The sequence below is a fragment of the Coregonus clupeaformis genome, chromosome 13 (genome assembly GCF_020615455.1).
Source record: "Coregonus clupeaformis isolate EN_2021a chromosome 13, ASM2061545v1, whole genome shotgun sequence".
Classification (NCBI taxonomy): Eukaryota; Metazoa; Chordata; class Actinopteri; order Salmoniformes; family Salmonidae; genus Coregonus; species Coregonus clupeaformis.
The window spans coordinates 57,613,320-57,626,297 of record NC_059204.1 but is presented as its reverse complement, the minus strand read 5'-3'; the positions used below and the strand labels follow the sequence as shown (position 1 = coordinate 57,626,297).

The window sequence follows — 12,978 nt, the reverse complement described above, 5'->3', positions numbered from 1 at the left end:
GAAAGAGAGGAGAGGAGGTCAGGGTATGTACAGAGCAGGTAGGTTAGAGGGTCTGAAATAGAGAGGTGAACAGAGAGCTGATTGGTTGAACGAGGGGACAGCTTATTAGCGGAACAGGAGCAGGGCAGTCATTCAATGGAACGTCCAGAGTTCACTGACCCATCTGACCCTTTATGTAACCAAGCTAATCATGGATGTTTCTCAGTATTCTGCAATCATGTAAATTGTGTTTGTGTGGCAGTTATATATGTCTGTTTGTGTGTGTATGGTGGAAGTGTGTTTGCGTGTGTGTGTGTGAGTGCGAGAGATTGCGTTGCTCAGATTGTATGCCACTCCAGGCAGATTATGGATTTGTATGGCAGATGTGGTGTGTTTCAGAGCGATGTCATATTGCACAGAGAGAGATTACTATATTGCTGTGCTGTTATTATGATTAGGTCATTGTCTCCTTTGTTGATTGGGGTGGTCCTGAGTCAAGGTTAAACAATGCTGTCCTGGAGTGCAGTGATATTCAAACCTGGTCCCGCATGGTGATACAGAAGGGTACACATTTTTGTCCCAGCCCATTCTTACATACCTATTCATACCGATTCAGCTAATAAGGGGCTAGATGATTAGTAGGTGTGAATCATTTGTGTTAGTGCTGCGCTAGAAACACTAGTGGGTATTCTGTGCTGTGTAGTGCATTTAACTGTATTGCACTGAGCTCTGTATTGTGTATAATGTGTACTGTGCTGCTGTGTACAATACTGTATACTGTATACTGTGCTGTGCTGTGTATTACAGTGCCTTCAGAAAGTATTCATACCCTTTGACCTTTTCCACATTTTGTTGTGTTACAGCCTGAATTTAGAATGGATTACGTTGAGATGTTTTGTCACAACACCCCATAATGTCAAAGTGGAATAACATTTTTTGAAATGTTTGCAAATTAATAAAAAATGTAAAGCTGAAATGTCTTGAGTCAATAAGTATTCAACCCCTTTGTTATGGCAAGCCTAAATAAGTTCAGGAGTAAAAATGTGCTTAACAAGTCACATAATAAGTTGCTTGGACTCACTCTGTGTGCAATAATAGTGTTTAACATGATTTCAGAATGACTACCTCATCTCTGTACCCCACACATACAATTATCTGTGAGGTCCCTCAGTCGAGCAGTGAATTTCAAACACAGATTCAACCACAAAGACCAGGGAGGTTTTCCAATGCCTCGCAAAGAAGGGCACCTATTGGTAGATGGGTAAAAAGAAAAGCAGACATTGAATGTCCCTTTGAGCATGGTGAAGTTATTAATTACACTTTTGCTGGTGTTTCAATACACCCAGTCACTACAAAGATACAGGCGTACTTCCTAACTCAGTTGCCAAAGAGGAAAGAAACGCTCAGGGATTTCACCATGAGGCCAATGGTGACTTTAAAACAGTTACAGAATTTATTGGCTGTGATAGGAGAAACTGGGGATGGCTCAAGAACATTGTAGTTACTCCACTATACTAACCTAATTGACAGAGTGAAAAGAAGGAAGCCTGTACAGAATAAAATGCATTATGTCTGCAACAAGGCACTAAAGTAATACTGCAAAATAATGTGGCAAAGCAATTAACTGTTTGTCCTGAATACAAAGTGTTATGCTTGGGGCAAATCCAATACAACACATTACAGAGTACCACTCTCCATATTTTCAAGCATAGTGGTGGCTGCATCATGGTATGGGTATGCTTGTAATCATTAAGGACTGGGGAGTTTTTCAGGATAAAAAATAAACAGAATGGAGCTAAGCACAGGCAAAATCCTAGAGGAAAACCTGGTTTAGTCTGCTTTCCACTAGACACTGGGAGATTAATTCACCTTTCAGCAGGACCATAACCTAAAAAACAAGGCCAAATCTACACTGGAGTTGCTTACCAAGAAGAAAGTGAATGTTCCTAAGTGGCCGAGTTACAGCTTTGACTTAAATCTACCTGAAAATCTATGGCAAGACCTGAAAATGGTAGTCTATCAATGATCAACAACCAATTTGACAGAGCTTGAAGAATTTTGAAAAGAATAATGGGCAAATGTTTCACAATCCAGGTGTGGAAAGCTCTTAGAGACCTACCCAGAAAGACTCACAGCTGTAATCACAGCCGAAGTTGCTTCTACAAAGTACTGACTCAGGGGTGTGAATACTTATGTAAATGTATATTTCTGTACATTTTCAATAAATTTGCAAACATTTCTAAAAACATGTTTTCACTTTGTCATTATTTATAAAAAAATCAATGTAATAAATGTTGAAATGTGGAATAAGTCAAGGGGTATGAATACTTTCTGAAGGCTCTGTATATCTTACTGTGCTGCGCTGTAGTGTTATTTAACTGTGATCTGTGGTGTTATTTAACTGTGATGTGTGGTGTTATTTAACTGTGCTGTGTGGTGTTATTTAACTGTGATGTGTGGTGTTATTTAACTGTGCTGTGTGGTGTTATTTAACTGTGATGTGTGGTGTTATTTAACTGTGCTGTGTGGTGTTATTTAACTGTGATGTGTGGTGTTATTTAACTGTGATGTGTGGTGTTATTTAACTGTGCTGTGTGGTGTTATTTAACTGTGCTGTGTGGTGTTATTTAACTGTGATGTGTGGTGTTATTTAACTGTGATTTGTGTGTTTAGCTGACTGAGTTCAGTGAGCAGTTCACCATGTTCACCATCTGATCCTCACTCGCTGTGCTCATCAGCTGACCTTTATATCCCTTGTTACACACAGTAGCAGCCACAGCACAGTACAATACACACAACAACAACAACAACAACAACACAACAACAAACTCACTGCACAACAGAAAAACTGTACATGGAATCACACTTAAATGTTGTGTAATATGCAATGTATTAGAGTTAATAGAAATAGATACTGTAAAACCATGCTGATAATATTTTTTTTTTACCATGTCTATGTGTTTGTGTGTGTGTGGTGTGTGTGTGGTGTGTGTGTGGTGTGTGTGTGTGTGGTGTGTGTGTGGTGTGTGTGCGCGTGTGTGTGTGTGTGTGTGTTATGCATGTATATAGAACGCCATCTGCCAGGTCCTGAGGCTGTTCTTGCCCCACTACCCTCCTTGCTTCTCTTTATTTGCGTCTTTCTCTCCTCTCTTTCTCTCCTCTCTGTTCTCTCCTCTCTGTTCTCTCCTCTCTTTCTCTCCTCTCTTTCTCTCCTCTCTGTTCTCTCCTCTCTGTTCTCTCCTCTCTGTTCTCTCCTCTCTGTTCTCTCCTCTCTGTTCTCTCCTCTCTGTTCTCTCCTCTCTTTCTCTCCTCTCTGTTCTCTCCTCTCTTTCTCTTCTCTCTGTTCTCTCCTGTCTTTCTCTCCTATCTGTTCTCTCCTCTCTGTTCTCTCCTCTCTGTTCTCTCCCTCTCCACCTTCCACTTTGTTATTGTCAGAGTTTCACTTCACATCACAGCATTGAAGACGTTTATTGTTATCTGTCGTAATATCCATGATAACTAAGGATATATAATACAGTATTGATGTTATAAATTCACCTAAACACACAAATATAGACATATATATGTATACACACTATATATACAAGAATTAGTTGATTCAGCTATTTCAGCCACACCCGTTGCTGACTGGTGTGTAAAATCGAGCACACAGCCATGCAATCTCCATAGACAAACATTGGCAGTAGAATGGCCTTACTGAAGAGCTCAGTGACTTTCAACGTGGCACGGTCATAGGATGCCACCTTTCCAACAAGTCAATTAGTCAAATTTCTACCCTGCTAGAGCTGCCCCGGTCAACTGTAAGTGCTGTTATTGTGAAGTGGAAATGTCTAGGAGTAACAACGGATCAGCCGGGAAGTGGTAGGCCACACCAGCTCACAGAACAGGACCGCTGAGTGCTGAAGCACGTAGTGCGTAAAAAATGGTCTATCCTCGGTAGCAACACTCACTACCGACGTCAACGTCAGCACAATAACTTTGTCGAGATCGGTGTGGAAGAACTTAACTGGCCTGCACAGAGCCCTGACCTCAACTCCATCGAACACCTTTGGGATGAATTGCAACGCTGACTGCGAGTCAGGCCTAATCGCCCAACATCAGTGCCCGACCTCACTAATGCTCTTGTGGCTGAATGAAATTAAGTCCCCGCAGCAATGTTACAACATCTAGTGGAAAGCCTTCCCAGAAGACTGGAGACTGTTATAGCAGCAAATGGGGGAGCAACTTCATATTAATGCCCATGATTTTGGAATGAGATGTTTGACGAGCAGGTGTCCACATACTTTTGGTCATGTAGTGTATATAACAAAAACAACAAATAAACACACTAACATGTGCGCAGTGCACACACGCACGCACACACACACACACACACACACACACACACACAAACACACAAATGAGGTTAGTGAAGATGAATATGGGGGCATGATGCTATTGACATCCAGCGTCTCTAATTGTAGCACTATTCTTCAAGGACAGAGCAGAGGAACAGGGAGGGATATTGGGAGAACGTAGAAATATACCCAATAGAAAGGAAAGTACAGGAGACATACCGTAGAAGTTGGAAAATGTAAAAGGCTCTTTGGCATGTCAAAAAAAGTCACAATGGATCTAAATTAGGATAACAATACAAGAAAAAATTGAAAAGAACAAACAATGGAGTCAATCAATTTAGATGGAGGGATAGATAAAGAAAGAAAGATGGATGGAGAGAAACAAGGTTGGGGAGGGAGTGGTGAAGGTGGAGAGAGAGGGAAAGAGAGGGAAGATGTAGGAAGAGAGCAAAGGAGCGCGAGAGAGAAAGAGATGGAGGAAAGAGAGGGGAGATAGAAGAGGGAGAGAGGAGAGAGAAAGATGAATAGAGAGGAGAGTGAAAGAGGGAGGGATGACTGGAGAGAGTTGGAGGAGGGGTGAGTCAGTGATCCAGAACAGTGAGCAGGCAGACAGCAGACAGGAGTTAGAGTTAGGTCAGGTGCAAAGACATACAGAAGGACACGTGTACACACACACACACACACACACACACACACACACACACACACAGATACTCAAAAACAATAGCAACCACATTTAGCTTCATCACTGCTTTTGTTATGTATGCATTGTAGATTGCAGGCATATGGACACATTTATTCACAAACTCACACACAAAAGCCTTACAGAGGGGACTTCATTACAGACAAATAATAACATAACACTTCCTTCTTTTACCACTGTCCTCCCGTTCCAGCCCCTCCCTGTCCCCTGATCCCTCCCGTCCCATCTCTGTCCCGTGTTGTCCTACCTGGGATGATGGAGACGGTGTCTCTCTCCCAGGACACCACGCTGACGTACTCCTGCACGGCGGTGGGAATGAGGCACTTGAACACGGCCACGTTGCCACGCATGGAGCGCTGGTCTGCCACACGCACCGTGTAGGGCTCCCTGAACACTATTATACAGAGAGAGACAAAGTGTTAGGGAGGTCTTTTATTCAGATTACAGTGTTTTCCATAAGTGCTGGCCGACAACATACTCATTGTCAGCCGGCTACTTTTTCCACTTCATTAATTCACTCTAAAAGTCTAAGCCGTTTTAAGATACCATGGATCATTTAGCTATTTGATTTTGAGTTTTAGAACCCCTTTAAGTATATAAAAAAAATATATGTAAAGTTTATTTTATAAAATATTGAATTTGGCCTTTACTACTATAGCCCATAGAAACACATTGAATAACACGTTCATAAATGGCTGAAAAAGACAGTCGAAAAAATTATCATAAGGAATAAGGTTTTGAAGTGTCTGTCCTATATCTTTGAAATAGAAGAAAGATCAGGAAACACTTATCTTCCTCTATCCCTTTTACTACAAAACATAGAAACGCGCCATTTTCACATATGTTGATGTTGGGGTGGTGCTGTAGATTATGAATATAAAGTAGACTTAAAAAAAAAAATCCTTCTTTTAAGTGAACGGAACCAAATCGCATCGGTGAGAGAGCTGTTCATTTGGCTCCCTAATTTGCTTACTGGTAGGCTACTAACGCTTTTTGCCAATTACCTGCAGATAAACTATGAAAACATTAGATGAAGATTTTGAATCCTCACTGCAGGTACAATAGGTAGTGGAGAGAGAGCCTCATTCTGGTCCAAAATATGATAAAAGAAAACAGATTGAAGGTTAAAAAAATTGAATCGGCATGATACTTATATTATGAAATATATTGATATAGGTCTACTGATTTGATTAAAGTGTCGACTACGGAGTAGGTAACTGCTGGTTTCTGTGTACCAAAGCCCATGTTTAACAGCTGCTTCATTCTACAGTCATACCTATAGTTCTATTCATGGATGCCTAACTTTGTATATCATTTTTGGAACATTTTAAACCAATTCCCTGCAATTCTATATTATTTCTTAATACGTTGAAAGAGTAGACTAGACTAGCTTTTCTGACTAGATTACTAATCTACCGCCTTCCCTCAACGTCCCACCCACAATGATTGACTGACAGGTCTGAAACCCTACCAACTCTGTGACTCACAAACATCCTGTCCCCTCCCCTGACAATCCCTCCCACAGTGATTAATTGACAGGCCAAACTGTTAAAGGGATAGTTCACCCAAATTACAAAATTACACATTGGTTTCCTTACCCTAAGTGTGTGGACAGCAGAGCCACTAAAATACTTAATTTGAAGAAGCAAAACTGTAAATATGACTTTAATCTCAAGAGAAGACAGGTTTAATGTTAAAAAAGGTTATCTTACTTAGAAAATAGTCCTGATCATATAGGCCTAGGCCTTGACGATGTCCAAAACAACTAACAACACACAGAATTCATACATTTTCAGCCATTTTATTTGTAAAGTCATGTCTTTCTACTCCATACCACAACTAATTTTACCAATCTGGGAGGTAAAGTTGTTCAAGTATTCAATAATTTATCTGTGTATTTAGGATGGAATCAAGGCATTCGAATGTACCAGAGGCCACCAAAATAGAGCTTGTTCTGCTTTCTTATTTTTTTTCTGGGGTCATTCCCCTCCAGACCACCCCAGTCCGGATCTCCCCGAGACATTGTAAATATAATAACAAATATTTTTATATTTTAGAGTATTTGGTGTGACAATCTTACTTTGGTTAAGGAACAAGTGAATACTAGAGCTGTAGTGGAATATACAGTATGATATGTTTTGGACAGCAGTCAATGTTGTAAGAATCATTAACAGAAACAAGTTAGAAGACAGTTTTGATGTTATATTTTGGATTTCAAAATAATATAAATATACTGAATCTACAACAATAAATTAGCAAACATATTGGGAACAATTCAGATTCTGTTTTTGGCTATTGTTTGAACACATCAATAACACTAATCCTACAGTACATCTGTTTTCATCATTAACTACGCAACCCAATTTCTGAGCAGGATAAACAAAAAATGATTGGCTAGCTTTCACCATGACATCAACATAATACATTATTCTATTGTTTTGTATACAACTCATTATAATTTTTTTTTACAGAATGTGTGATACTGTTAAAGCACTGTGCTAGAGATAACAACCCAGCTTAATAAAACCATCGGGATGTATTGGTGGTGGTTCACTGTTCATGCATGTTCATGCAATATTTTACACTCTCCTGAATGAGCATGAACTCATTAGTGAAATCAGGAGAAGCTAGGACATATTTGAAGGTTGCTAAGAAACTGCTTTGGAAGCCCCCTCCCTGGTAACAGCAGTGCAGTGTAGAGAACAGGCACCGTTACATTAACATTAGAATCCTACTGCAGTATAACAACACATCAATCTACATTACTGCATCCACTTTACATAGAGAAACAGATAAATACATAAGACCTATAAATAGATGTCTAAATGACTGTATGAAACATGGGAACAGTGAATAGATTTTTTAAATCATGCTCTGATGGAAATTGTATCATCTACATTTGAATAATCGCCCACTGTAGCAATGCAGTAAAGAGATCATTCACCAAAATTACAAACTTATATAATATTATGGATATCTAGAAAGTAGGCTAGGCTTTGTTTATTTACTGTACTGTAGCTACAGTATTGCATAAGCATCTGTGAGTGAGAGTGATACATTGGACCCCATTTAATCATGCTCCAAACACCCTTAACTTTAAACCAAGTTGTAGTAACCCCATTACACGAACCCTTGACCCCAACTCCTTGACCACAACACCCTAATCAGACCACAATAACACCAAGGCATCCTGACCCTAAACCCCAGACCAGAACCTCTGAACCACATCCCTCCTGAATGTAACCTCTCCATAACCATAACTCCCTGACCATACATAACTCCCTGGATATGGGACGGGCTACTATGGTTTTGTAAATGCTAATCCCTTGTCTCCTAGGGGCGGGCTTATGGGTCATGAGGGAATGAAGGCCGCAGCAGCGAGGAGCAAGTGGAGAGGAGCGACCGACCGACTGGCGTGCAGTTCAGTTCACCTTTCTCTGTCTCTGTCTCTGTCTCTCTCTCTCTCTCTCTCTCTCTCTCTCTCTCTCTCTCTCTCTCTCTCTCTCTCTCTCTCTCTCTCTCTCTCTCTCTCTCTCTCTCTCTCTCTCTCTCTCTCTCTCTCTCTCTCTCTCTCTCTCTCTCTCTCTCTCTCTCTCTCTCTCTCTCTCTCTCTCTCTCTCTCCCTCCCTCCTTCCCTCCTGCCCTCCCTGTCTCTCCATAATCCTTCACTGGCTTGGCTCTAGCTAGTATTAGTATTAGTAGGAGTATGTATTAGTGCAGGTCGGTGTTGGGAGGCAGAATATGAAAACAGATGTTGACAGCAGGAGGGACGGGGGAGGGACTGTCTGCCCTGATGTGAATGATGGACAGAGAGGGAGAGAGGGAGTGAGCGAGGAAGGGAGGCGGAACAACGACAAGAGAGGTTGTGGAGAACCTTCAGTCCAGGAGAACTGTAAAAGTGTCTGCAAGGGGTTGGTCCAGGTGACCACTTAACCAACTGGTTCAACTGAACATCTCACCTCCACTGGGTATATCCAGTATATGATTTTAAATGGATAGAATGGATGGATAGACCCAGAGCCATCTATATCTATATGTACACCCACATCAGCTATATCCTGTGCTGGTTTATAAGAGGTCCACCTTGTTAAAGCACTGGCATGAAGTCTAATCAATGGAGTGCACCAATTAGGTTTCATAATGAGAGATAATGAAAGAAGTGTGCTGCTGCGGCTATATTTAGCATGGTACCAGAGGACGGTGTGAGAGGAGGAAGGAGAGAGGAGGAGGAGAGGGAATGAAGAGAGCGAGAGGACACGTATAGAAATAGAGAGAATAAGATGGAGGGAGAGAGCATCATGCAAGTCAGCTGATGCTTTAGGAATAGCATAGCAACTAGCAGCAGCCGTAACATCTGCATAGATATTAGTGGGAGTGTTTTGTGCTTCTATGATGTCACATGCTACACATGTACAGTACATACTATGTTTGTGGGCCATACAGATCAAACCAGATGAAGGATAAGGGATAATTTAAGGTTGTGGAGTATAACTAGGGAGGGACACAGGTCAGTGGCCTTAATTCACCATGGCGATGGGGTTAAAGGGTCTGTGGTGTGTAACAGAGTCCAGTGACCATGTGTTTGGGCGAGGCTGTGTCCTCGCCTGTGTTCCCTGTGTGTCTGCCTGTGTGTTACAGATGGTCGGGGGGGCCGGGGGGCAGTCTACAAATAATTTGTAGACTGCAAATTGACTGCAAGAAGCCCAAACAGATATAATATTTGACTAAAACATAATCATTTCAAACCTTACTTACATTTGTATACGATCAGATGTGTTTCGATTTGGGAACAGATTTTTTATTTTAAAATCACTTGGAGCTGATTTCCTTGTCAAAAAAACAAAATGATATATACACTACCGGTCAAAAGTTTTACAACACCTACTCATTCAAGGGTTTTTCTTTATTTTTACTATTTTCTACATTGTAGAATAATAGTGAAGACATCAAAACTATGAAATAACACATATGGAATCATGTAGTAACCAAAAAAGTGTTAAACAAATCAAAATATATTTTATATTTGAGATTCTTCAAATAGCCACCCTTTGCCTTGATGACAGCTATGCACACTCTTGGCATTCTCTCAACAGGCTTCACCTGGAATGCTTTTCCAACAGTCTTGAAGGAGTTCCCACATATGCTGAGCACTTGTTGGCTGCTTTTCCTTCACTCTGCGGTCCGACTCATCCCGAACCATCTCAATTTGGTTGAGGTCGGGGGATTGTAGAGGCCAGGTCATCTGATGCAGCACACCATCACTCTCCTTCTTGGTAAAATAGCTCTTACACAGCCTGGAGGTGTGTTGGGTCATTGTCCTGTTGAAAAACAAATGATAGTCCCACTAAGCCCAAACCAGATTGGATGACGTATCGCGGCAGAATGCTGTGGTAGCCATGCTGGTTAAGTGTGCCTTGAATTCTAAATCAATCACGGACAGTGTCACCAGCAATGCAACCCCACACCATAACACCTCCTCCTCCATGCTTTACGGTGGGAAATACACATGCGGAGATCATCCGTTCACCCACACAGCGGTTGGAACCAAAAATCGCAAATTTGGACTCCAGACCAAAGGACAAATTTCAATGGGTCTAATGTCCATTGCTTGTGTTTCTTGGCCCAAGCAAGTCTCTTCTTCTTATTGGTGTCCTTTAGTAGTGGTTTCTTTGCAGCAATTCGACCATGAAGGCCTGATTCACACAGCCTCCTCTGAACAATTGATGTTGAGATGTGTCTGTTAGTTGAACTCTGTGAAGCATTTATTTGGGCTCCAATGTCTGAGGCTGGTAACTCTAATGAACTTATCCTCTGCAGCAGAGGTAACTCTGGGTCTTCCATTCCTGTGGAGGTCCTCATGAAAGCCAGTTTCATCGTAGTGCTTGATGGTTTTTGTGACTTGACTGATCTTCATGTCTTAAAGTAATGATGGACTGTCGTTTCTCTTTGCTTATTTGAGCTGTTCTTGCCATAATATGGACTTGGTCTTTTACCAAATAGGGCTATCTTCTGTATACCTTGTCACAACACAACTGATTGGCTCAAACACATTAAGAAGGAAAGAAAATCCACAAATTAACTTTTCAGAAGGCACACCTGTTAATTGAAATGCATTCCAGGTGACTACCTCATGAAGCTGGTTGAGAGAATGCCAAGAGTGTGCAAAGCTGTCATCAAGGCAAAGGGTGGCTACTTTGAAGAATCTCAAATATAAAATATATTTTGATTTGTTAACACTTTTTTGGTTACTACATGATTCCATATGTGTTATTTCATAGTTCTGAAGTCTTCACTATTATTCTACAATGTAGAAAATAGTAAAAATAAAGAAAAACCCTTGAATGAGTAGGTGTTGTAAAACTTTTGACCGGTAGTGTATATACATGTTTTGCTCAGAAAACTGGGAGGGCCAAATAAAACCACCCGGGGGACAAATTCGGCACATGGGCCGCCAGTTGGGGAACCCTGCTCTAACCTCTATCACTCCCCTCTTAGCATCAGTTCCTTCTGCCCCCCCCCCCTCCTCACCAGCTTTGACTCTGATGTTGGGGCTGCGGATCTTGCCAGCCTGGTTCTCTGCGGTGCAGAAGTAGTCGTTGTCGTGGATGTAGGAGTTGAAGGCGGAGGGCGAGAAGGGGTACAGCTGGAGGGTGCCATTGGCATGGACGTGGCGGATGTGGGGCACATCGTAGATGTCATCGCCGGTGGCCAGGTACCAGCGCAGGATGGCGGTGGGGGTGCCGCCCGCCGGACAGGGCAGAGACACCCCCACCGAGCTGGAGTAGGTCAGCCTCTGGAGGGACGCGTTCACAAAGTACAGCCTGGTAGAGCCCACATCCTCGCTGTGTACTGCATGGGGAGAGAGACATCACAGTCAGTAATAGGTAGTGTAGAGAGTAGAACAGTAGAACAGTAGAACAGTAGAACTGTAGAACAGTAGAACAGTAGAACAGTAGAAATGTATAAGCAAAGTGTCACTGTTGTGTAATTACAGATGAGGAAATGCTTGAAAAACACACTGTTGACCACCATATTCAAAACACACATCTGGAAATCTGCTCACGCGTTATTCGATAAATAGTTAAATAAAAGTCATAATAAAAGAGAGACTGAAAAGTAATGACCACATAAACAGATGTACGAGACCAGAAGATAGGGAGGAAAAGGAATGCCCTTCAAATGTGGAACAAAATAATCAGAACAAATGTACAGTTGAAGTCAGAAGTTTACATACACTTAGGTTGGAGTCATTAAAACTTGTTTTTCAACCACTCCACATATTTCTTGTTAACAAACTATAGTTTTGGCAAGTCGGTTAGGACATATACTTTGTGCATGACACAAGTAATTTTTCCAACAATTGATTACAAACAGATTATTTCACATATAATTCACTGTATCACAATTCCAGTGGGTCAGAAGTTTACATACCCTAAGTTGACTGTGCTTTTAAACAGCTTGGAAAATTCCAGAAAATGATGTCATGGCTTTAGAAGCTTCTGATAGGCTAATTGACATAATTTGAGTCAATTGGAGGTGTACCTGTGGATGTATTTCAAGGCCTACCTTCAAACTCCGTGCCTCTTTGCTTGACATCATGGGAAAATCAAAATAAATCAGCCAAGACCTCAGAAAAATAATTGTAGACCTCCACAAGACTGGTTCATCCTTGGGAGCAATTTCCAAACGTCTGAAGGTACCACGTTCATCTGCACAAACAATAGTACGCAAGTATAAACACCATGGGACCACGCAGCCGTCATACCGCTCAGGAAGGAGACGTGTTCTGTCTCCTAGAGATGAACGTACTTTGGTGCGAAAAGTGCAAATCAATCCCAGAACAACAGCAAAGGACCTTGTGAAGATGCTGGAGGAAACAGGTACAAAAGTATCTATATCCACAGTAAAACGAGTCCTATACCGACATAACCTGAAAGGCCGCTGTCACGATCGTCGTAA

At 41.5% G+C, this 12,978-nt stretch overlaps 1 protein-coding gene across 6 annotated transcripts in view; it reads right to left on the bottom strand.

Annotated features, from left to right (window-relative positions):
• LOC121579981 (Down syndrome cell adhesion molecule-like protein 1 homolog) overlaps window positions 1-12,978 on the bottom strand; it is a 91,088-nt gene that overhangs the window by 63,943 nt on the left and 14,167 nt on the right. For all 6 annotated transcript variants that reach the window (XM_041895022.2, XM_041895023.2, XM_041895025.2 and 3 more), the window contains exons 2-3: window positions 11,548-11,868; window positions 5,267-5,413 (exon numbers count right to left, since the gene is read on the bottom strand). In XM_041895022.2, the coding sequence (XP_041750956.2) occupies window positions 5,267-5,413; window positions 11,548-11,868 (468 nt within the window). The remainder of the gene's footprint in view (window positions 1-5,266; window positions 5,414-11,547; window positions 11,869-12,978) is intronic.